Below are 26832 nucleotides of genomic sequence, written 5' to 3'. Positions count from 1 at the left end.
AGAAAGTGATTAGCAAAATGTGAAGCCTGTAATTAGAATTCCTATTGCCCACTTCATCTGAGAAATACATTTATAGCTTCAGCTTGTAGCTCTGAGGAATTAGGAGATTGGCTGGGATACATAATCAAAAACCATTCTCTCTAAAATGTTCACTATATTCTGAAAATCACAGACCAAAAAGAATCCACACAATCCAACTACCAGAGCAGTTCAGAGTCTAATGCGCTGATGCAACTATAACTGTTCAAATTAAATGCTCACCATAATTTGATGATAATGTTCATCAAACGCCACGCTAATAATGGTAGAATGTCCGTCCTGCGGCGGCACGTGAAAATACGACATACGCAAACTAAAGATAGATCATTAACGTCATCCCAAAATTAACACTCCACTCCAAAACGATTTCATGGTTACGCGTATCCCGAGTAACTTATTACTGCATCCGAGACAGTTTATATCAACGATACCGACGCGACGCGACTCCCGGCACAGGTGGTGCGCTAATCAGCGTCTGGAGAGAACTGGGGCCTTTCTTTTCTCGCGCAGCGTTCTTACATATAAAGCCGCGGTGCGGACGGCTAAGGGAACGCCTGATCAAATCTGCCCTCCCGACTAGCTGCTGGACTAGTAATGCACCACTTTAAGTTATCGAATAAATCATTGCTTCCTTTGCTGATGGCCGATGAAGCTTTCAATTTAATTGTGCAATCAGCACACAAGTAAGTAATCATAATAAAAGTCTGATGTGGCTAAGTCAGATATTTTGGGCGAGAGAATTAATTTAATTACACTACACACAGTAGACGATCTCTGAACTTGCTCTTTGGAGAAACGCTATAGCTATAGATTTATAGTTGTTCCCTTGAAACTTCTCACATTTTTATGATTATAGCGGATCTCCCGTCTACTTAAAGTTAAGCATCCTAGCTTTATTTATTCGCCTACATAATCTATCTTGCTTCCTTAATTTCTAAGACAAAAACCAGAAAATCATTAATTTCAACTAAAATTTTAATTTGTGAGATCCAGAGTACTGTTTCTACTAAATTATTATGCAAAAGGAATCTAAATATAAATTTTTAAGTTTCTAGCTCTTTTCTGTTGCGCCGATGATTTTTACAGAAAGACAGCCAAATTTCGAAAATGGTTAAAGTTATTGAACTGATATCCAACGCATATTGATTTTGTATTACTACTGACATGCTAGAAACTTCATTTCAAAGTATTGCACAATATTTATGACGTCAGAGCTAGTTACAGCAGATTAGGCTGGCACACAATGGAAAGACTGAAGTGAATTTTATGAGGTGTGAGAATGCTGCTTCCCTACAACTTGAAGCCATGTCTCCTTGCTTACTAGGCAGTCGTGCTAGCCATTACACCACCATAGCAGTAAGAAGGGAATAATAAACTGAAGATGTGATTTGAAGTTTGTGATCGGGAGAGCATTGGACTTTGGCAGTCCCTGCAGCTTTGTTACCTATACTGCTACAGGGGTGTAATGAGTGGCACAAGTGCCTAGAAGCAAGGACACATGGGTTCAATCCTGGCCATGAGACAAATTTTATTTCATTTCTTCATCTTCCATCACTATCGAAGATAAAGTTGAAACTCATATATCTCATGGAAAATTTAATTATATCAGGTGAAAAATGACGTCTGCTTGTTTCATGTCCTCAGATCGAGATAAGAGCAGTGGCAGCATATAGCAGTGCAGCCTGCAGTCACTTAACATCAGTGAAACATTAATAACATTCTTCAGTGTTCTGCCAAATGTATTTTGAATGAACTCGACAAGTATTGTGAATTTTCATACATGGACAGAACACACACTGCTGTTGCTATTGTGGAATAGCAACTGGAAGTAGTGATCGTTCAAGTTATAAAATATTTAACCGCAAGCTACGCCATCTATCTTTTGTTTATACTACTGCGATCTTAAGCAGTCCATAGATGGTCAATAATATTGACGGTATTTACCGGATTCACAATAGTATCGACTGTCTAGCAGTGAGATTGAGAGATTGCGCAACAATATGGAGAACATCAAAAACTTTGGAAATATATTGCGTACCTGGAAAAGTTGTGCCGTCTGTGGGCAGTATTCACAATATCTGTGACAATCTCGTGCGATACATGGACTAAAAAGGTCAGGTATGTTGCTGTTGTTGTTGTAGAGAGGAAAATGAGTTCAAAACAAAACGAAAGAGCATTATTGTTAGAGTTACCAACATTGCCAGCATTGGGGGCTGTTAGGTCACGTGAGCACAAAAATAGAAATGTTAAAAATGATGAATCGTTTGATTTGTTACTCAGAAAGTATGGGGACGGCTACGAACGAAGATTTTTTTAAAACAATAAATTATTGCAAAGTTTTGAAGAAATGTAATCTTTTGGTGCTCGTATTACTGCACGACACGTTTCCATAACGATATCTCAAACACAGCAAAGGTGGAGGTGAAACTGCATTTGTAAATTTGAAGTCTTGGAAGTAACTGCCATTTTCAAGGCATCGCATCGTAATAGATAAGTGCTGACTTGGTGGAGCTGCGTCTCTCATTGTATTAGTTTGTTGTTGATGATGGGTATACCGACTTCAGCTGAAGTTTGTCTGGGGAGGGGGGAGAGGGGATGCCAATGCATGAAGGATGCCAACGCATGAAGACAACCGTTTTCAGGAAAGTATCAAATGCTGAAGAATCAGCACACAAAAACTTTTTTTTTTTTTTTGTCGTTCAACCTCATTTTTCTCGTGAGAGATATTTGACGCTCCTTGAACCAATTTTTGATCCACCTTTCCTCCTGTTTGCAACAAAGCACAGCAGCAGAATATTAATGTGCATAATTATTGACCGTCTAGGGACCTCTTTGTTCCCAGTAATCGGAGACAGAGCCATCTATTGAATAGAGTTATTCGTACTTTATTCTTTGGTTATTCGCTTGCGACTACAGTTCAAGACACCTTGACTCAGACGGATACAGAAAAACGTCTGCGAAATGTGAAAACGAAAGACTGAAAAAACACGAGTAGCACGGTTCGGTATGGCAGAAGATGAAGGGGATATAGTAGAGATTAGGAGTACTTTTGGACGAGACTGCAAGAGATGTTAGATTGTTTGAGAGTGCTTCATGGTGCAGTTCAGGATCTGCTTTCCGACGGGGACTATTACGTCGACATTAAGTGCGAAGAATATGCCTATATCGCCAAGAAGGAGATTCTGAAAGCAAGAAGAAACACTTGCAGATAGTTTGCCCCTCGGTAGCTATCTTTTTGAAGAAACACTTGCAGATAGTTTGCCCCTCGGTAGCTATCTTTTTGACAGTAACTCCTGTATCTGTGACATAAACGGTCAAATTTCCTGCCTTAGATTAGAGCTGTCTTCACGAGAAACAGTAAGGTGTTCTCGATTTTCGTCTTCTATAGACAGCAGTCCTTCTACTATATACAAGCCCATTTTCGTTCTAGGATACTTGGAGGATGAGGGGAAGAATCTAGTAAAAGGCACTCCAATCACTGCTGATTTGTAAGAGGGAAGGGAACGAATGTCGGTTCCGCGCTACGGAGACGAAAATTCAGGCTCATCTCGGTTACCTCGAAGCTATGAAACCGATGCCCAACCAATATTTTGAATACTACATATAATGAATAACGAAAGGAGTACTTATTTACAATCCTTACTAGACACGACCACAGTAGTGCTGAATTTAGCATCGAGAAAGCTGGTTATCGAAAAGTGCTCTTGGACATGTAGGGTAATGATACCGAAGATAAACAGTGTAAAGATATTGTGCAATAAAAGATGTCGGGAACTACTACCTTATAAAAACTTTAAATGCAGATATTATAGGAAGACGAAAGGTGCTGGTGGACAGGATAGGGATGTTCTAATAAAAACAACTCTATTGCCAAAATTTTAGAGCAGTAAATGATCACGTTTTGTCTATACCTGTTGGATGTCACAATCGTAATCCATCTTCAGGACCAAGAAGCACACAGGAAAATAATAACAAATACAATTAAAAAGAAAGGAAACTAAATGTAAAAAGGAAGGCTGGCGTCATTACTGTTCCTCTATAACCAACAAAAAATAAATAAAAAATAAAGAAGTAGGACATTCGTTTTGTGATCTAATGAGTATCATGCCTGAAGATTCCTTACTCGCACAGTTCGCTGTCTACCTCAGAAAATTACACTGAGGTGGAGAACGGCTCTTTTCCCCCTATTTGATTAGACTAATCCTCTGCGCTCGAAGAACGACAGATGCCCGTGAGAGATTTAATCTATGTTTTAACTCTTTGTTCGAATATTCTCCTCCCAAAGTTTATATTATTGTCAGAAAATATAAAATCAGCTAATTAATTTCGGCTCTGGTTCCGCATCAAGAACTGACAAGAAAACTAAAATAAAAGTACTCATCTAGAACAAAATTGTGCTTTGGCAAAATGAATATATCGCACTTTTTAAAGTGGGTTTCCTACAATGATTTAATGTTATCGTTAGCTTAGTGGTTCTTCTGAACAAAAGTAGTTTTAGTTGAAGCTTACTCTTATAAAATTTCTTTCGTTTTGACATTCTTCGGTCAGTTAGATAATTAAAATAATAATTTTTCTTTTCGTAAAATTTTTAAGTAAAATGTGTGGCGGTGAGTGCTCAACAAAGAACCACGTTGTCAAGAATAAGAGACAAAGGCAATTTTGGACCATTTGCGAAGTTCATATGGTGAGCATACGAAATTTTAGGAGAGCGTGTGAGCCTCCACCCCCCTACTACCCCTCCCCGCCCCCCCCCCCCCAACCAACTCCAGGTGTAATTCTTTCGTTGTTACATAAGCTTCGAAACTTTTGGTCTATTGTTGGACAGTCGTTATTGTAAGTAAATCGATCTGCAAAGGATTGGGAATGTAATAAAACTTCTTATTGTAATGAAACTGCAGGAAAAATTGGGAAGCATACATGGACCCTTGCCTTTCACGTTCCATACTATCATAAGCAGCAATAAAAAGTTTTTGCGTTCGAAGGCTGAACAGTCCATAACCGGTATGGTAATCAGGCAAAATCAATGATCATTGAGCCACCCATCCCACCGACGCACCAGGCTCAAGATACCTGTCTGGAAAAACACCGTGCTCTCCTTCGCAAAGAAGTCTGTTGCACAACCTCGTTCGACAAGGATCATCGACACTTCAAGTAATTTTTCAATGGACTGAAGGCATGATAATCGCATGGGGAGAGATCAGGACTACAGGGCAGCTTCTCGAGTGTCTCCCCGTCGAGTTGGCGTAATTTCTGCGTTACGATGTTTGTGATATGGAAACTGCGTTATCATGAAGGAGCAGCAACCTTTCTCGTAGTTTTCTCGCACGTTAAACCATAACTGCACGCCGCATTTTCTCCAGCTTAGCGCCTTACCCTTCCCCAATGATAGGGGCACCAGTTTCCTTACAGTCAGTAGGCAATGGACAATAGTACCAAAGAACAGCGTGAGCATCACCTTCCCAGCAGATGGCTGACTCTTGAACTTCTTGGGATTAGGGAACGATGGATGACACCACTGAATCGTCTGCGCTTTCGACTCCGGCTTCTAGTGGTGGCATCAGTATTCGTAGCCAGCAACAATGCGCTCAGAAAATACACACATCAAACAAAGGTTTTGCATCGCCTCGGTTCCGGAACCTGTACAGAAAATTGGAATAGAGATCAACATAAGCATCATTTCCGCCATTTTTATTGCTCTTGAAAACCAAACATTGCATGTTGTACTACCATACAGCGGGACCTTCGAAGGTGGTGGTCCTGATTGCTGCACATACCAACACATCTAATACCCCGTAGCACGTCCTCTTGCATTGGTGCATGCCTTTATTCGTCGTGGCATACTATCCACAAGTTCATCAAGACACTGTTGGTCCAGATTGTCCCACTCCTCAACGGCGATTCGACGTGGGTCACGTCGTCCATAAACAGCCCTTTTCAATCTATTCCAGGCATGTTCGATAGGGTTCATGTCTAGAGGACATGCTGGTCACTCTAGTCGAGCGACGTCGTTATCCTGATGTGCACGATGGGGTCGCGAACTGTCTTGCATGAAGACGAATGCCTCACCAAAAAGCTGCAGATATGGTTGCAGTATCGATCGGAGGATGGGATTCACATATCGTACAGCCGTTACGCGGCCTTCCATGACCACCAGCGGCGTACGTCGACCCCACATAATGCCACCCCAAAACAGCAGGGAACCTCCACCTTGCTGCACTCGCTGGACAGCGTGTCTAAGGCGTTCAGCCTCATCGGGTCGCCTCCAAACACGTCTCCGACGATTGTCTGGTTGAAGGCATAGGCGACACTCATAGGTGAAGAGAACATGATGCCAATCCTGAGTGGTCCATTCGGCATGTTGTTGGGCCCATCTGTACCGCGCTGCATGGTGTCCTGGTTGCAAAGATACCCCTCGCCATGGACGTCTAGATTGAATTTGCGCATGATGCAGCCTATTGCGCACAGTTTGAGCCGTAACACGACGTCCTGTGACTGAACGAAAAGCATTATTCAACAGGTGGCATTGCTGTGAGGGTTCCTCCGAACCACAATCTACAGGTAGAGCTCATCCTCTGCAGTAGTAGCCTTTGGACGGCCTGGGCGAGGCATATCATCGACAGTTCCTGTCTCCCTGTATCTCCTCCTCGTCCGAACAACATCGCTTTGGTTCACTCCGAGACGCCTGGACACTTCCCTGGTTGAAAGCCCTTCCTGAAACAAAGTAACAATGCGGACGTAGTACTGGTGGTATTGACCGTATGGGCATGATTGAACTACAGACAACACGAGCCGTGTATCTCCTTCCTGGTGGAATGACTCGAACTGATCGACTGTCGGACCCCCTCCGTCTAATAGCCGCTGCTCATGCATGGTTTTTTACATCTTTGGGCGAGTTTAGTGGCATCTCTGAACAGTCAAAGGGACTGCGTCTGTGATACAATACCCACAGTCAACGTCTATCTTCAGGAGTTCTGGAAACCAGGGTGATGCAAAACCTTTTCTGCTGTGAGTATGTTGGCTTAAACACTGATAAGCGTCGGATGCTTCAGGCACAAGGCTATCCAGTTTTCATTTTGTTCAGCATTTTGGGGTTTTCACTGGCTCCAGACCTTACAGTAGTCAAACTCCTGCCGGAAAATGTGTTGCACCCTACCGAAGCTGACGCCAAGATCTTTTTCTAGTGCACGAATGGTTATGTGCCGCTCTGCCCTAATTGTGTCATAAATCGCACACTTGTTCGTAACGGGTGAATGGCGACCAGCACAGTACTTGGAGCACAGTCCAAGGCGGTGGTTTTCTGCAAATATGCTGCCCCATATACGTTCTCGATTCTCCGATGGTTGTTTACACGTATTCGTCCTTCAGCAACTAAGTAAAAAATAACAGCACATTGTTTCTTTTTGGACGTATTTGGTAATAGCGTCTCCGTAGTTCACGTTTCTGTATTTACAGCTCACATGTCGGAAAGACACGAATGCATACCCGCCTTGGGTGCATATACGCTGCAGCAACGCCTTCAAGCGGAATCTTTTTGATCGCTCCCTTATACATGTTGATGTATGCCATCATGGGTCCCATCCAGCTAAAAATATTGCTTACGAGTATCTCTCTCCTACGTTCGACATCTACATCTACATCCATACTCCGCAAGCCACCTGACGGTTGTGGCGGAGTGTACCTTGAGTACCTCTATCGGTTCTCCCATCTATTCCAGTCTCGTATTGTTCGTGGAAAGAAGGATTGTCGGTATGCCTCTGTGTGGGCTCTAATCTCTTTGATTTTATCCTCATGGTCTCTTCGCGAGATAAACGTAGGAGGGAGCAATATACTGCTTGACTCTTCGGTGAAGGTATGTTCTCGAAACTTCAACAAAAGCCCGAACCGAGCTACTGAGCGTCTCTCCTGCAGAGTCTTCCACTGGAGTTTATCTGTCATCTCCGTAACGCTTTCGCGATTACTAAATGATCCTGTAACGAAGCGCGCTGCCCTCCGTTGGATCTTCTCTATCTCTTCTATCAACCCTATCTGCTACGGATCCCACACTGCTGAGCAGTATTCAAGCAGTGGGCGAACAAGCGTACTGTAACCTACTTCCTTTGTTTCCGGATTGCATTTCCTTTAAGTTTCTTCCAATGAATCTCAGTCTGGCATCTGCTTTACCAACGATCAACTTTATATGATCATTCCATTTTAAATCACTCCTAATGCGTACTCCCAGATAATTTATGGAATTAACTGCTTCCAGTTGCTGACCTACTATTTTGTAGCTAAATGATAAGGGATCTATCTTTCTATGCATTCGCATCACATCACACTTGTCTACATTGAGATTCAATTGCCATTCCCTGCACCATGCGTCAATTCGCTGCAGATCCTCCTGCATTTCAGTAGAATTTTCCATTGTTACAACCTCTCGATGTACCACAGCCTCATCCGCAAAAAGCCTCAGTGAACTTCCGATGTCATCCACAAGGTCATTTATGTATATTGTAAATAGCAACGGTCCTACGACACTCCCCTGCGGCACACCTGAAATCACTCGTATTTCGGAAGACTTCTCTCCATTGAGAATGGCATGCTGCGTTTTGTTATCTAGGAACTCTTCAATCCAATCACACAGTTGGTCTGACAGTCCATATGCTCTTACTTTGTTCATTAAACGACTGTGGGGAACTGTATCGAACGCCTTGCGGAAGTCAAGAAACACGGCATCTACCTGGGAACCCGTGTCTCTGGCTCTCTGAATCTCGTGGACGAATAGCTCGAGCTGGGTTTCACACGACCGTCTTTATCGAAACCCATGGTAATTCCTCCAGAGTAAATTTCTATTCTCCAGAAAAGTCATTATACTCGAGCATAATACGTGTTCCAAAACTCTGCAACTGATCGACGTTAGATATATAGGTCCATAGTTCTGCACATCTGTTCGACGTCCCTTCTTGAAAACGGGGATGACCTGTGCCCTTTTCCAATCCTTTGGAACGCTACTCTCTTCTAGAGATCTTCGGTACACCGCTGCAAGAAGGGGGGCAAGTTCCTCTCTATTAATGTAAAATGTGTTAGTAACATTTGCATATATCTGCGTAGAACAATACCTCTGCCACATATTTTAATAATGATAGTAAGATCCTCGAGCCAAATAACGACCACTACCAGTCATAAAGAATCGAGAATGCACTTTTCAGCACTACGAACACACGCCAGTGTAAGTATGAAACAGTGTTTGGTAATTCTTCATAACTTACAGGCAGACAGGGCGTATTTCCAGCAATGGCAAGGGTCACATTGACAATGTCATTATCACTGTCGCCGTCGAGGAGATCCACGAGTTTGCTCACGATCGACGAGTTGTCCGCCTGTGGCACGGACTGGTAGGTGAGCATGTCGCACAGGTACACAGAGTTATCAGTGTCATTGACTGTCAGCGACGCCATGCCCACACCGTCCGTCAGCTGCTGGAAGTACAAGAACTCCTCCATGGTCGCGAAGATCTGCGGTAACCACAGTCGAATCGTGTTCATGCTGTAAAACATAAACGATCTGTCACTTCTCCCACTCCTGCTTTAGTCTTACACTAGAATGTCAGTGGCTCGCTGCAAACTTTATGAGTCTGGCACTGTAATTATTTTTTTTATGTTGAAGCTGGAACCGAAGTTCACACTGCCATTGTCTAATCTAGTCACGACTGTTAGAGTCAAGTTCCTGTTATTTACTCGTAGATAATCAATGTGGATCAAAAGAGAAGTCTAGCTTGTGCCGGAACTTTTTATTCCACTTATAAAATTCGCGACACTTCATTTTTTGTTACTTTTTTTTACTTAGAGGACGCTTATTAGTCCAGTTTTGTAGAGTTACTTCTTTTTGTAGACTTGCGTAAGTCCCATGAAAGTGTTCAACGAGAGTAAATTGATACTGTAAAAATTGGGATGTAATAGAGTTGTTTGGTTTCTATGTGAGATTAGTAGTGTGGGAGGGTGACTCACAGGAGATATGGGATTTGGGATAGCGGCGAATAACGTGAAGTCTGATACGAAGGATGAATGACTGGGTGGATTTCTTGACTGTGGGATGGACACTGTGATCTTTGCATTAGGATATGATATTGACGGTGTGTAGGTATTCCATGTGCTGGTGTCGACTGGACAAGATGGAAATAATAGTATGATGATGCTCAATGTAGATGAGTAGAGATGGGAATCCTTTGTGTCGGGGAATGAAACTAGATGCAATGAGTGAGCTGAAGTCCCAGGATCTGAAAGGACTGGTAGTAGCTGATCGATGCCAATACTCAGATCACACTGGCTACATTACACATTAGCATAATGATGAAATGCGCAAGGATTTTGTAGGTGTGGAGAATGGTAGATGGGTGTCCATGTTCTAGTCTGTGGGGGGGGGGGGGGGGGGGGGTTTCTCTTGGATGGTTAGTACTTGAGGCTCAATTGTGGTTTAGTGCGCAGAATGTTAGTGCGATTATACAAATTTTTTTCGCTGACTACAAATTCTGTATCATCATCTGTATTAAGTAGAGATGTCTCACCGGTTAGTAAGATATGAAAATTTGTGCCAGAACGAGACTCGAATCCAGATTTAATGCTTGTTGAGGGCAGTCACCTTAATGACTCTGCTATCCACGTATGCTCCTTGGACCAACCCAAACCCCCGTATGTCTTATTGCCTACATGCTTGTGCCATAGTCCACTATGCTCATCCCCTAATGCTCATCCTTTGTCAGGGAAAACAAGACTACCGAGAAATCGAATGCAATGTCGTTATCATCATGCAACCATCTAGGCTTGTAATCCTTGCTTCCATGTGTGAACGAATAGAACTCGTTGACGATCCACAGCTGTACGGAATATTTTAGAAATGAATTCGCTGACTGCTAGTTCATTGATATCAGCTGTATTAGTTACAGATCTAGTACTCAGTGGAATGTAGCGGACTACGAAATATGGATGTAGACAGTGTTACATATGGAAGTTTGGGTCAGTCTGGGATGTGTGCACAAAGTGATTAAGGTGACCGCTCGCGATAAGTTGGAAATCCAGGTTCTAGCCCCGGTCTGGCACAATTCCATAAGTTACTAATAGGTAGTACAGCTATACCTAATACAATTGAAGTCAGATAATTCGCAGTCAGCGAAAGTATTTCGCATTATTTTATGTGAGTATCAGCAGCAAAGTATATTTTATTAATCATATTCAGGTGATGTTCCTGAGACATACTGTGTCTCACCTTTATCTAAGATATCTGGGTCTCCAGTGTGACGCAGATAGCGCATCTGCCTATTAAGCAAGAGACCCAGGTTCGAATCCTAACATTGGTATAAATTTTGATTCACTGCTTCAGCCTACATCAGAACCGTAGATAATGGTGTGTTCTTTTAGACACCTAGTAACTGCTATTATTAATATGCCACAAATCAAGAGTAAATATATCAATTGCGTTGGTGAACTTGATCCCCACTCTACACACCCTTGACAGCTCATGTGGTTAATTTCAATATACCCTCCTGAGGCCCAGATGTGTTTTTCTCTAATTTTATCTTAAGTACTCTCATTATCCAACCATATGTACCTGAAGTACACATTAAAAATAGAAAAATAAAATTTATATTACTTTTTCCAGCATAAGTGGTGCCGTCTACTGACTTCAAGTGTCAAGCATTGTTTCTCTACCAGTAAAATATTAAATTGTGTACTAAAATTATTGTTTATGATCAAAAATGCCGACAGTTACATTTCTGTACTCATACACGTAAGTACCACATTTTTCTTAACTTAGTCCCTATTATAATCTAAATTAATCAACATTAAGGAAATATTACATGAACAAATGTTGTCATAGAAAAAAATGATTACAATATAGACTACTGGAACACCAGTTGCAGTTAAAATCATACTCAATTATTGGGATGGAATTTGGCAAAACAGTTTCGACTGAGAACCAAACGCAAGAAAGCTTTCCACCTTTGGCATGGATTTCTGCTTTTTCCTTTGCAGTCAGGTTTCTTGAATTTTTTCCAGTCATGTCTGCTATTTCTGGCATATGATTCACACCGCTTTTGCTTTTGCTGTCACATGGCTCGGGACTTTGATTACACCTCTTTTTGTCTGATGGTTCTTGAAGACCATTTTCATTTTCTGGATCTTCATTTGGTTCGAGAGAGTTTTCTTCATTACTGTGGATAAACAAATCTCCAAAGAAACTTTGTATTTTCACACTTGGCGAATCTTCTTTCTAGTAACTGCAGGTGCCACATAACCTGCAGAAGTTGCAGCCATGAGTTGGCAACACTTAGGTCTAGAAGTTGTAAAATTGTCCTACTTCTACCTTTTTATTTCTCGCTCACATGGGACAATAAGACATCATTCTGCCAGCTAGGTTCACTCCACCCGTGTTTCCATTATATTCTGGTCTTTTGATTAATTCTTTTCCTTTCTTCCTTATCATATCTTGTGCAAGAAGCCATGGGCTCAATACCATGAACTGACGATATCATCGTCAAGTTTTTTCTGTCCAGCCACTTCAAAATGCAGATTTTTTCGTCTTGTCGAATCGACATATTACAGGAACGTCCTCCTCTTTTTCTCATTTCTTTGTCGCTTTGTAGTTGTGTTTCTTTTGTAACCCTAAGACTGTTTATTGTACCAGTAGATAGAACACCTCGATTCATAAGCTCATTGACTAGTTTCCCATTTGCGAGCTACCGATCATGGTAAATACTGTAACAAAGTGTAACACTTTCAGTAAGTTTGACTACAGAAGACTCTCCCAATGTGTAAAACCCAAAAGCTGTTAATTCTGTGAAAGTACTTTCGCCTTGGTAGAAAATAAATTGTATCGAACAGATGGACCTGTTAAAGGTGGTAGAGGCTCTGTAATGGTGTGTGACGTGTGCAGTTGTGTTGATATGGGACCCCTGATACGTCTAGATACGACAGGTGACACGTACGTAAGCATCCTGTCTGATCATCTGTATCCATTCATGTCCACTGTGTATTCCACGGACTTGGGCAATTCTAGCAGGACTATGCGACGCCCTACACGTCCAGAATTGCTGCAGAGTGGCTCCAGAAGAGTCTTCTGAATTTACGCACTTCCGCTGGCCACCATGTTCCCCAAACAGGGACATTATTGAGTGTATCTGGGATTCCTTGAAACGTGCTGCTCAGAAGAGATCTCTAGCCCCACGTACTCTTACGGATTTATGGACAGCCCTGCAGGATTCACGGCGTCAATTTCCTCCAGCACTGCTTCAGACATTAGTCGTGTCCATGCCACGTCGTGTAGTGGCACTTCTGCGAGCTCGCAGGGACCCTAGACGATGTTAGGCAGGTGTACCAGTTTCTTTGGCTCTTCAGTGCATGTTGCTTACATCTGGTACGCTCACGCATCGACTTCCTTCTTTGTGGCGCCATTTCTTTAGAATAATCACAATATTCCAGAGTACGACTTCAGTGTTCCAAACCCTTCATTGCCTGACCGCCAGATGTCATATCTGCCTTGTTACAATAGGCAATGCACGCTACAGTTTTCACATCTAGCGGGAAAAGTATTATAAAGTGAAGTCCAGTATACTGTATTGTGGACCTCAAGAGAATACACCTCCAGTAAAAATATTTTAGGCTTCGTGTCACCGACCTGAACAAGCATAGGATCTGTATGGAGAAGGAGAGCACGGCCTTGGGCAGCTGCGGCATGACGAAGAGGGGTCGCATCTGGAGCCAGGCGTTCTTCAGGCCCTGGATGGCGCTCTGGTGGACGCTCATGGTGCTCGCCACAGACGCCTTGCGCAGTTCCAGCTCGTCCACCAGCCGCTGCACCTGCACACGAGAGCATTCCATCCATTCTGCCCCACTAGACGAACGAGCTACCAGCTATTCAAAACGATGTGACACTGCCCGTGTAGTCTTTACCTGTGCCTACGTAAGTGGTCCCGTTTAATGCATAATGTGTTCAATAAGCTTTGGATCCTAAGTTATTTTGAGTTCAGCACCGAATGGTGGGAACTAAATATTTCCGACAGTACAACTCTGCAATGATAAATGGATGGTGAGAGTTACTGGGTGACAGATACCAGTATCAAATTTCCTGGCGGATTAAAATTGTGTGCCGGCTTGGGGCTTGAACTCAGGCCCTTTTTAAGCCACCAGGAAATCTCATACTAGTGCACATTCCACTGCATCTTTTTTGTTCTATTCAAAATGGGGATAGGGTAGATTCTGCTGCTGATATCGTTACTCTAAAAGAGCCGAATGCAACAGGCCCTCCACTTTTCAAAATCCGATGACTAATTGCGGAGTAACTATAACGTATAGAACTTAGAATTTATCTGTTCTGAACGTGAAATCGATTGCTGTCATATGTGGAAGTTGGTGATTCCATACACAAATAAGGAAATACAGGACGGTTATAATTAAACTTTCGCTACTTGAGAGGACCCCCATGAAAAACAAGTGATCGTAGTACAATGAAACTTGCCGAAGAGAAACAACGAATAAACCACTGAAAGAATTCAATTTTAATTTTCACATGAGATGATAAAATTATCTTTTGTTAATTGCATACAGTGTCTATGTTACGGCTTACGAACGTTGCTCAGTGTGACAACCGTCTGCATTCACAACAGCCTGGAACTGCAGTAGAGATTACTTGTAGCACTTTTCGAACAGCGGACTATGGACTGCTCGGCTCTTGTGGCACAACTCGTAAGCTGCTTGAAGTTCTCACACTGCGTCTGTAGTTCTCAACCATGGCAACTGTAACTTCTTCGACAATCTGTGGCGCCATTGGCCGTCTGCCTCTCCCAGGAGTGATTCCCAACCTGCCAGTTAATTCGAACTTCCGAATCATGTACTTCAAGCGCGGGGCGGAAAAAGGATCGCTCTGTATTCCTTTAATGCGTCAATACTAGCGAAGAGCAACAGCAGTATTACTGAAAACAGCTTTGTGAGTAAAGCCCGTACTGCTCACCATGTCCACATTCACGCTTCCTGTATGTAACTTTGATGTACACCAATGCTGTGTTTCAGCCCTACTTCGCCGTACCAGTGCCGGCGCCTAACGGCAAGTCATGATACTAACAACTAAAATCCTGCAGCGCACAGTCTGAACACCATTCTATAAAGTTAGGTACCCACACGTTAAACACTTTTCCCTTTACACTGGCTCAAGTAGCAAAAGTTTAATTATAACTACCCCGTACGTCACATCAGACACGGAGGAAAAAGAGTGTTGTACCGCTGCGAAAACGGTATAAAAAGGGACACCAGCTTCCACTCTTTCTGTGGTGTTCTTGTGTATCGAGTGATGGTTGTTTTGAAAAACGTAAACTTCTGTCACAAACCAGGTGTAACTGCATATGCTGCTTCTTTACAGAAGGTACAGAGAGAACACAAAAAGAACAGTTGTGTTGTATATATGAAGGCATCTCGACAGGTAGTGTAATGAAAATTCAGCGAATGTGAGAAAAATTATAATTGTAAGGAAACTGCATTACTGAGCGGACTGTAAAGAGTAAGCCCGCAACGAGCAACGAATAGTTATTCTGATAGCTGTTGCATTCAATTCAAATTTTAGCTCCAGATATGTTGCGATTTCCTCGGGAATAAGTCAGCCCAGCGGTGATCGCAATTTAAACGCAATGAGCTTCCATCTACATAACATGTGACTTCACTAGCAAATTAGTTGGGGGGAGGAGGGGGGGGGGGATTGCAGACGACACATGAAATTCTTCTCTCGGATATGATGTGACATCAGGACAACAGGTTGTTTCTTCGAATAACTCTCTCTGTCAATGAAACAACCTTAAAAAACCATGGGAAACGGTAAGTAATAAATATACATTATTAGTCCGCTGAGTGTCCGTACTGGTTGAGAGAAGTTCTACAACAGAGACAGCAGAGTGTGAACCTCCGAAGCTCGGTTATTGGAGACTACGTTATTGGTCTTCACTTCAATGAAGAAACATTTGTGAACGAAAGATACGTACCATTTGCTACCGGAGTTATAACAATTCTGCTAGAGGAAGTACCACTAGCGCATATGTAGATGTACCAGCACCATTGGTACATGGCTCACAACTTGCTTGTGGACAGGAAACCGTCTTGATCGCTAAAAACTTTGTTCATGTCACGTTTCGAGTCATCATCCTCAGGTAACTGTAGTATAATTTACACATAAGACAAATTAGAAAAGCTAATACATAATAATTACGAGCCCAAAGTAACATCAGTAATGGAAGTACAAATATGTGCTTACCGAAGCTCATGTACACGAGCAACAAAGGAAAAACGTAGAGTCGAATATGCAGTTGCGTTAGGCAATATTAGCAAAAGATGTTATTTCCAAACTTCACATTCCAGAATGAAGATAACAGACTCGAAGACCAAATTATGTTAACTTGGCGACAGATGGCGTTGAGGTTAAACATCAAGACAAACAAAGACATAGCTTTTATAACGCACAAACCTACCACATTACAAGTACTTTTTTTCTGTTACATATGGATCATGCACACACTGTTCCTCTTTATTTAGAGTGAATTCTCCTACTTTCCTCCCCTGCCCCCGCCCCCCCCCCCCCCGCAAGTAATGTGCTCAGACATAGCTCCAGTTCCTCGGACCTCCAACAGAGCCCGTCCCTTCTGCCTATTTTAAAACTCCCGCAATTAATTCAGCATCCGTCTCATCTGTCCCCTTCCCTGGCATTAGCTCCTTCTATCACCCCTCTACGCCTATCCATCCAACCCCTACCCCCGCTCCTTCCCCTATCCTCCATCCCATCTCCTCCCCACTCCCAAAGCCCCCTCTCAACGCGTTTGGGAAATTTGTTATTTATCATGTCCTGTCCTTTAGACGTGACACATCTGTGGTCCAAGAAAGTTTTAGCTTTGTAATTCATTTTACACTTTATTTCAAACTTAAAGATGTGTACATTCCTTTCCTGTTATATATTGGTTATGCAGACAAAATTTCCTCTTCAAATATAAGAGGCGTTCAAAAAAGAAACTAGCTGGAGGCATAATTACAGAAACCAGTACCTGTATGTTAGAAGTATTGAGCCTGGCTGTTGAGACACCTGTCCCACTGTGACACAAGGCGGTGAATTGCTGTCTCATATAATTCCCGGGACTGCGACGTTAACCAGTTCTGCACGTGCAGCTGGACGTCGTCGTCCGAGGTGAATCGTTTGCCTTTCAGAGCCTTTTTCAAGGGGACCAAAAATGGCGTAATCACAGGGACAGAGGTCCGGACTGTATGGAGGGTGGCCGAGAACCTCCCATTTGAATTTCTGCAGGAGTGCCGTGACTGTGTTGGCCGTATGAGGCTTTGCACTGTCGTGGAGCAGAATGACCCCCACGGGTGAGATTGCCTGGTCTTTTGATTTCATCACTTGGCGAAGGGTGGCCAAGGTTTGCGCGTAATGCTGGGCATTCACTGTTGTCCCATGATGCAGGAAGTGAATCAGAAGGGGGCCACCTTGGTCAAAAACCTTTCCGATTCACCTTGGATGACGACGTCCAGCTGTACGTGCGAAACTGATTAACATCGCAGCCCCGGGAATTTTATAAGACAGCAATTCACCGCCTTGTGTCACAGTGGGACATGTGTCTCAACAGCCAGGGTCAATACTTCTAACATACAGGTACTGGTTTCTGTAATTATTCCTCCGGGTCGTTTGTTTTTGAATGCCCCCTTATAATATGTATTTGAGTAATGTCACATAGTGGCATATTGCGTTTGAGTAATGTTGTGTACTGCATACTGCATTTTTCACTCCCTCTTTCTCCGCTTCCCTCCCTCCCCCCTTCCCTGCCCAGATATATGCTTTAATGACTTTGTTATACTTGTAAACGTATTCAAGAGGTTCAGTGTAATAGTCTATATTGAAAGATAATAATGTCTTGGAAGCAAAACATGGTCAGTTCTGTTGTAATATAAATGTTATTATGTTTGTTATTAAAGTTAGTGAAAATGCACCATTGCAGCAGCATTCCGAATCCCCTTCCTTCTTTGTTCCCCTCCATACCTTCCTGAAATCTTGCAGTTCCGGTTTCTCCCCCTGTCCCAGCCTCTACCTATTGTCTTACACACCTCCCCCTCCCCCTATCCCCCCCCCAAATCCAACTAATTCATCTGTTTCCATCTGACCCCTAACCTGCCCGTTGTACTTCAATCCCATGTTTCACAAAGCCAATCAGTTTTTGATGTGAACCTGTCTTTCACGGTTCTGACAAAAATTTTCATTAGCTGAATGTCCCACATATCCGCCAGCGCCAAGGTATGATCGTCATATAACACCTTCATCTGATGATGAGTCTGTAGTGGCTCGAAAACTAGTTGATAGTACAATATATCTCGTCAAATTTAAAAAACCACTGGTTGCATATTACACCTACACAAACAACCAATTTAAATCACAGTTACGGATCGTAATCCACAATTAACCTAATGAGAATCAGAACAGATACTGTGGTTGACTGGTGAATGATCAATACATGGCGCGTCCTTTGCCTTCCAGCTGGTGTCCTGGTTCAACCACATGTACACAAGAATAGTGTATCGGCTTCAGTTTCAAATAAAATATTTCTCCATTATTTTGTTTTTCTAAATAGACCATCTTAGCTGCTCTAGCGTGAAGTATGATGTGACCATTCTGTATAAAAACACGAGCTTCCTCATAACAGAGCAATCAGTTTCATGTCCAAAACGAATAAGTTTTGATTTTTGATATTATAATATTCCTGTCGGTACTAATTGCAATTTGAAGACTGAAATGCCATTGAATTCATCTCTTTTAAAAGTAAGCTAGCAGCAGAAATTATTACAGTTACATCTGAAAAAGTGATATATCTTAAATTAATATACTTACGAAAAATTGCTATGATTCAGTTAGTGAGAACCTTCTCACATCATTTTGGTGGGAACATAGTAATTCAGGAAATATCTGAGCTTAACAGCAAACACACAGAGAAAGACAGACAGACACACACACACACACACACACACACACACACAAACACACACACACACACACACACACACACACACACACACACACATATGAGAGCTCACATCCAGACAAAAATTGTTTTTTCGTCTGATATGCAGGCTGCCCTGAACGGCAGGCATATTATACTAGTAGTATTTGCGTGCCTTGCAAGGGTTAAACATGCAGGTGGGCACAGATGAGGAAGAGAGGAAGGGAGGAGAAGGATAGTGAAAGAGGGGGCAGTATGACAGTGAAAAAGGGGGAAAGGGATATGGATGGAGAGGACACAGAAAGTGATGGAGAGGGGAAGGAAGAGAAGGACAGAGATGGGTGACGAGGTGATGGAGAGAGAGGGGAGGAAGCGTGTTGTGCACATACAAGTAATACTAGCATGCCTTGTTGTGGCTACATGTGCCAGTGAGCATTGGTGAGCAAGAGAGGAAGAGAGGTGGGGGGGGGGGGGGTGAGAAGGACAGTGAAAGAGAAAGGAGTATAGAATGAAGAGAGAAAGGGTGTGAAGGATGTAGACAGATGGAGCAGACATAGAGGTTGATGGACAAAGAGAGGGGGAGGTGGAGATGGACAGATAGATGTGGGATGATGGACAGAGAGATGGATGAGGAGGAGATAGACAAAGAAAGGGGGCAGGAGCAGATTGACAGAGAGGGGGAAGGAATAGGTGGAAATAGAAGGCAGCTGCAGAGGATTGGCCTGAGAGACTGAGAAAAAGAGATTTCTTTCACTTGATAGAGAAATGCTTCCATCTACGAGGAAGAGATTAGCAGGTAGAGTGGGCAGGGGGAAGCAGACAAAGGAAGGAGGGGATGGTCAGAGATAGGGGGAGGAGGAGTTGGACAGAGAGATGGAGCTAGAGGAAACAGACAGAGAGAGGAGGATATGGAGACAGAAGGGTGAGGAAGAGATGGCCACAGAGAGGGAGTGGATGAGATGGAGCCGGCCGGAGTGGCCGTGCGGTTCTAGGCGCTACAGTCTTGAGCCGAGCGACCGCTACGGTCGCAGGTTCTAATCCTGCCTCGGGCATGGATGTGTGTGATGTCCTTAGGTTAGTTAGGTTTAAGTAGTTCTAAGTTCTAGGGGACTGATGACCTCAGATGTTAAGTCCCATAGTGCTCAGAGCCATTTGAACCATTTTTAATCTCTCTCATAATCCAGGCAGTGAGGGAAGAGATCCAGCATTTTATGTCAACGACATAATGTGGTAAGCAATTCATTTACACGACGGTGACAGAAGTCGAGGGTTAGCGATATGAACACATGGCGGTAGTATGGCGTACACAACATATAAAAGAGCAGTGCTTTCGCGGAATTGTCATTTGTACTCAGGTGACTCGAGTGAAAAGATATCCGACAATGGCCCAAAACCTTAATTAACAGACTTCGAAGGCGGATTAGAAATTACAACTAGACGCGTGGGACATTCTATTTCCAAAATCGTTAGGGAATTCAATATTCTGATATCCAGGGTGTCAAGCAAATGCTGAGAATACCAAATTCCAGGCATTACCTCTCACCACGGACAACGCAGTGGCCAACGGCCTTCAGCTAACGACCGAGAGCAGCGGCCTTTCCATTGCGTTGACAGTGTTAACAGACAATCAACACTGCGTGAAACAACCGCAGAAATCAATGTCGCACGTTAAACGAGCGTATCCATTAGGACAGTGAGGCGAAATTAGATGTTAACTGGCTATGGCATTACACGACCGAAGTGAATGCTTTGATAAGAGCAGATGGTAGAGTTCGAGTGTGGTGCATACCCCACGAAGCCATGGACTCAAGTTGTCAACAAGGCACTGTGCAAGCTTGTGGTGACTCCATAACGGTTCGGGCTGTGTTTACATGAAATGGATTTACTCCTCTGGTCCAACTGAACCGATCATTGACTGGGAATAGTTACGTTCGATTACTTGGCGACCATTTGCAGCAGTTCATGGACTTCATGTTCCAAAACAATGATGGAAATTTTACGGATATCAATGCGCCATGTCACCGGGTCACAATTGTTCGCGATTGGTCTGAAGAACATTCTGGACAATTTGAGCTAATGATTTGCTCAACCAGCGCTCCCGAAGTGAATCCCATTGAAAATTTGTGGGGTATAATCGAGAGATTAGTTCGTGCACAAAATCCCACTCAGGCCACAATTTCGTAACTATGGACAGCTGTAGATGCAGCGTGGTTCAATATTTCTGCAGGGCACTTCCAACGAACTTGTTGAGTCTATGGCACGAAAAGCTGATGCACTACGCCTGGTGAAAGGATGTCAGACACGGTATTACGAGGTATCCCACGACTTTGTAAGCTCGGTGAATAATCTTCCATGTACAGTATTTGTTTTACAAAATGTTCGGACTTACGGAGAATGTGTTCTAAAGGGTAGCGTCTGTATCCAATAATGAGAGCGTCTTGGGATCTTTGTTCGAACACAACCATTGCTCAAATTCTGAATCAAAATCATCAGCAAAAGTGGCCGAAGTTTTCCGGTATAAAGAGTCATTCTTGTTCTGACAAAGGCCTTGTCAAAGAGACCGTTTCAGGGCACGCTCTTGCCCTTGGGGTGTGAAACTGCTCCTAAATGAGTTAATAAGCTACTGCTCTGCACTGGAGGCACAGAAAGTGTATCCACAGACCTGTAGCGAGAAACTGAAAACAGTATCATGATCATCTCTTCATTGGTAAAAGATTTCGGATTAGTCCCCATTCAGAGTTCCAGGAAGGCATTGCCTTGACAGAGGTGATCATGAGAAAAATATTGGATAACTAACGAAACGGTAACATTCTACCGGATGGAATGTGGAATGATAGAATAATGGACGTGGTAGTAAAGTTAGAAAACCTGTGAAGAAAAAGGCTTAATCTTAATATTTGGGGTTAGTGAAATCATATAGAAAGCAGATTAAGATTTCTGATCAGACAGGGTAATAACAACAGAAGTAGAAATTTTGTATAACGGGTATATAATTCGCAATCAATAGGAAGGCGGAGAGTGTGATAAGTTTATTCTTATCAAACCAACGCTAACAACAAAAATAGTGCAGGTATACACTCCGACATCACAAGCACAAGATGAAGAGACTGTTTCCTGTCACATTTTGTTTACAATTTACGTTGCGTTAAGTAATTTTGAGACATCTTGTCCCTAGTGCTGGCCGAGCCTCGCTACGGAACTGCTCGCGACGTCTGGTTTCCTTGCTGGTTCATATGGTTCAAATGGCTCTAAGCACATGGGACTCAACATCTGAGGTCATCAGTCCCCTAGAACTTAGAACTACTTAAACCTAACTAACCTAAGGACATCACACACAGCCATGCCCGAGCCAGGATTCGAACCTGCGACCGTAGCGGTCGAGCGGTTTCAGACTGAAGCACCTAGAACCGCTCGGCCTCACCAGCCGGCGTTTCCTTGTTGTTTACGTGTGACACTTATTCCTGGCAGGCGTAGCTGCGTTTACGTTTTTCTTATTGTTTTTAGTATTGACAGATGTAATCTTATGATTATGTGTCTTTATTCTGTATTAGTTTTATTTTGTGACATGGCCAACGTTTGGACCTCAAAACAATTTAATTTTTGTAAGTATCACGATTTTCCTTATTATGAAATCGTTAGATTGACGAAGTATTTCAATGTTTAATATATGTCTGTATGGGTTAATTTACAGCCCTGAAGAAGATACCATTATTGGCATCGAAACCTAGGTAAAGTAAAAAAAAAAATACCTTGCAACTGAAGGCTGAATCTCTTATTGTCTGAAAGATAGATGAATCTGTTGCACAACTTTTATGTTTAAAATGCCGGGTGATCAAATAGTCAGTATACATTTGAAAACAGAATAAATCACGGAATAATGTAGATAGAGAGACAGAAATTGACACACATGCTTAGAATGACATGGGGTTTCATTAGAACCAAAAAAATACAAAAGTTCAAAAAATTTCCGACAGATGGGGCTTCATCTGATCAGAATAGCAATAATTAGCATAATAAAGTAAGACAAAGCAAAGACGATGTTCTTTACAGGAAATGCTCAATATGTCCACCATCATTCCTCAACAATAGCTGTAGTCGAGGAATAACGTTGTGAACAGCACTCTAAAGCATGTCCCGAGTTATGGTGAGGCATTGGCGTCGGATGTTGTCTTTCAGCATCCCTAGAGATGTCGGTCGATCACGATACACTTGCGACTTCAGGTGACCCCAAAGCCAATAATCGCACGGGCTGAGGTCTGGGGACCTGGGAGGCCAAGCATGACGAAAGTGGCTGCTGAGCACACGATCAACACCGAATGACGCGCGCAAGAGATCTTTCACGCGTCTAACAATATGGGGTGGAACGCTATCCTGCATAAACATCGTACGTTCCAGCAGGTGTTTATCAGTCAGGCTAGGGATGATGCGATTCTGAAACATATCGGCGTACCTCTCACCCGTCACAGTAGCAGTTACAAAACCAGAATCACGCATTTCCTCGAAGAAAAAAGGCCCTATAGCGGTAGATGTGGTAAATCCAACCCATGCCGTAACTTTCTCGTCGTGCAATGGAGTTTCCACGATAGTTCTAGGATTTTCGGTAGCCCAAATTCTGCAGTTGTGGGCGTTGACCGACCCTCGGAGCGTGAAATGAGCTTCGTCGAACCACAACACGTTACTCAAGCAATCGTCATCTTCCGCCATCTTTTGAAACGCCCACACCACAAATGCCCTCCGCTTCACTAAATCGCCGGGTAACAGTTCATGACGCCGATGGATTTTGTACAGATAGCATCGGAGGGTACGCCTATGTGCCAACCAAACAGTAGCGTATGGAATGCCGGTGCGACGTGCGACTGCACGAGCGCTGACTTCCCCGTGCATAGACGAACCCGCTACAGTCTCCATTTCTTCCTTAACTGTCGCAGCAGCATTGCACCTTGTGCTCGGTCGGCCACTACGGGGTCTATCGTCTAAACAACCCGTGGCTTTGGGCTTCGAAATCATTCTCGCCACAGCTGCATTTGTCAACGGCCCTTTACCCGTTCGAATCCTCTTCCTATGGCGATAGGTTCGTAACGCTGAACTAGCACATTTCACATTCTGATGATACAGCTTCACTAAAAGCGCCTTTTCAGGTAACGTGAACTGCTGGCGTATCTGATTCTCTCTCTCATTACAGCTCCTTTTATACACGATTGCCATGCGCAGTCACTGACGTTTTGTTGTCCAGCACCATTTGTCGGACATTCTGTGAACTTGTTTTTTTTTTTTTTTGTTCTAATAAAACCCCATGTCATTCCAAGCATGTGTGTCAATTTTTACCTCTCTATCTACATTATTCCGTGGTTCATTAAGTTTTCAAATTTATACTGACTTTTTGATCACCCGGTACATCAAGTCTGCTCTAATATTCTGGTGTCTACATGATTTTAGGTAACTTGGACCTATCATTTAAATTACTATTCTGTACTACAGTTACCATACTACAATTACCACACCATACTATACTATAACTGGCGAAGATCATTCAGTACAGCTTAGTTTTAGGGTACCAGTGTTCACGATTAAGTGGCAGACATGTCACGCATACAACAGAAAATTTTCGGCTTTCTCCCTCACTACGATATGGTGGACTATGCAGACGCCAGGAGTCTGGAAGTACAGTTCCGCTAGTCCATAGTATCCCACCCAGGTAGTACAGAGAGGTGTGGTTGTGTGACTCACCGGGTATGAGTCAGGGCTGCGGCCGGTGTTGAGGGCGTAGACCTTGCGGAAGACGGCGAGCGCCTCCCCGTTGCGGCCCTTCGACATGAGGAACTTGGGCGTCTCCGGGAAGAAAGACATGAGGGTGCCAGCTAGCAACGCGGGCAGCGAGCACGCCATGATGAACACGTTCCACGGCTTGAGCACCAGGCCGCTGCCCACCTCCAATCCCCACGTCTGCGTCAGCAGAGCCAGCGCGAACGCTGAGAAGATACACCGGCACTTCAAACATTTAGACATTTAGATAATTACCACGATGTCATCAAAGACGGGGAACACCCTCGGATTGAGGAAGAATGGAGAATGGAATTAGTCCTTGCCTTTTATATGGATTCCTCTTGCCATTAGCCTCAAGCGATTTAGGGAAACTTCGGTAGGGAAAGGGAAGGTTGAAGTATAGCAAATAGACATTCATTACTGATCCTGTACCTGTAGATTCTGTCGGAATGTTTTAAGGGTTGGTGGCGTTGCTGGAAATGGACAAGAAAGACTAAGTGATGAACGTTGTTACAAAATCGTAACACCCCAAAGTACATGTACAAGCATAGAATGATTGGTAGAAGCTGACGTTTACTGCTATTCTAGATTTGGAAAGATATATTTCGGCAATGATAGCTCCAAACACTGTTTGATATGTTGAAGCTAGCGAAAGTTTATCAGCAACTTAAGAAACCGACTCTCACAATTGCATTCTGGCATATGTAGGCAGTTAGAAACTTCCTGACAGATTAAAACTGTGTGCCGGACCGAGACTCGAACTCGGGACCTTTGCCTTTCGCGGGAAAGTGCTTTACCAACTGAACTACCCAAGAACGACTCACGACCTGTCCTCACAGCTTCAATTCTGCCAGTATCTCGTCTCCTACCCTCCAAACTTCACAGAACCTCTTCTGTGAACCTTGCAGAACTAGCACTACTGGAAGAAAGGAGTTTTAATCTGTCAGGAAGTTTCATATCAGCGCACACTCCACTACAGAGTGAAAATCTCAGTCTGGATACATCCTCCAGGCTGTGGCTAAGCCATGTCTTCGCATTATCCTTTCTTCCAGGAGTGCTAGTTCTGCAAAGTTTCGCAGAAGAGCTTCTGTGAAGTTTGGAAGATAGGAGACGAGGTACTGGCAGAATTGATGTTGTGAGGACGGGTCGTGAGTGATGCTTGGGTAGCTCAGTTGATAGAGCACTTCCCCACGAAAGGCAAAGGCCCCGAGTTCGAGTCTCGATCCGGCATACAGTTTTAATCTGTCAGAAAGTTTCATATCAGCGCACACTCCGCTGCAGAGTGAAAACCTCATTCCAGTTAGGGAGTGATTGAAAAGGAAGTGATGCCGTATTTTAGTTATTAATTGCACACTGAGCCAGAAATGAAGAAAACAAAGAAGAAATTTCGGAAAGGAATTAAAGTACCAACCTACACGGTTTTCAAAAATTTTGAAAAAGCATTTGACAGGGTGGATAGAGAAATCCTGTGAAAAATTATGAAAAAACGTGGATCCTCAAGTCAGTTGATTAAATGCATCAAGGTTTTGTAAAATGGAACATATCTTACGCTTCACATCCGCAATTACATAAGTAAAAGATTTTAATAAGGCTAGGCGTGATGGAAGGGTATACTTCATCGGATACTGTATTTAATATTTATGTAGATGGCATCTGAAAATTGAAAGAAATAGAGCCAGAAGATATTCGTACAAAAAAAATGATTACCGAGTGTTTCACAATGTTCTGACGATTTCAAATTTGGATGACAGGCAAAATAATCGCGAAACAAAGTTGGAAATTTTACACAAAGTACAACATTTATTCAAGTTCACTCATGAAATACTACACCGAACAAATGAAAATCATTCCCAGCTACACGCTTGAAGCGTTTCATCCAGTTTTTGAATATATCTTTCGTAATAGCCGGAAGAATTCCGGACATTTCATTATGGAGTCGACCTTTTAACTGTTGCAAGCTTCTCGGCCGGCCAAAGTAAAGCCTCGCCTTCAAATAAATCCAGATCCAAGAGACTAGTACAGTTAAATAAGGCGAGTGAGAT

General features: G+C 43.1%; 1 protein-coding gene across 1 annotated transcript in view; it reads right to left on the bottom strand.

Annotated features, from left to right (window-relative positions):
- LOC126482139 (synaptic vesicle glycoprotein 2C-like) overlaps positions 1-26832 on the bottom strand; it is a 173853-nt gene that overhangs the window by 48946 nt on the left and 98075 nt on the right. Inside the window, exons 6-9 of the mRNA XM_050106116.1 lie at positions 24755-24996; positions 13687-13868; positions 9511-9561; positions 7875-7902 (exon numbers count right to left, since the gene is read on the bottom strand). Of these exons, the coding sequence (XP_049962073.1) occupies positions 7875-7902; positions 9511-9561; positions 13687-13868; positions 24755-24996 (503 nt within the window). The remainder of the gene's footprint in view (positions 1-7874; positions 7903-9510; positions 9562-13686; positions 13869-24754; positions 24997-26832) is intronic.

The sequence above is a fragment of the Schistocerca serialis genome, chromosome 5 (assembly GCF_023864345.2).
Source record: "Schistocerca serialis cubense isolate TAMUIC-IGC-003099 chromosome 5, iqSchSeri2.2, whole genome shotgun sequence".
Lineage (NCBI taxonomy): Eukaryota > Metazoa > Arthropoda > Insecta > Orthoptera > Acrididae > Schistocerca > Schistocerca serialis.
Note: the sequence above shows the minus strand (reverse complement) of the source record. Positions and strands in the feature narration are given on the sequence as shown.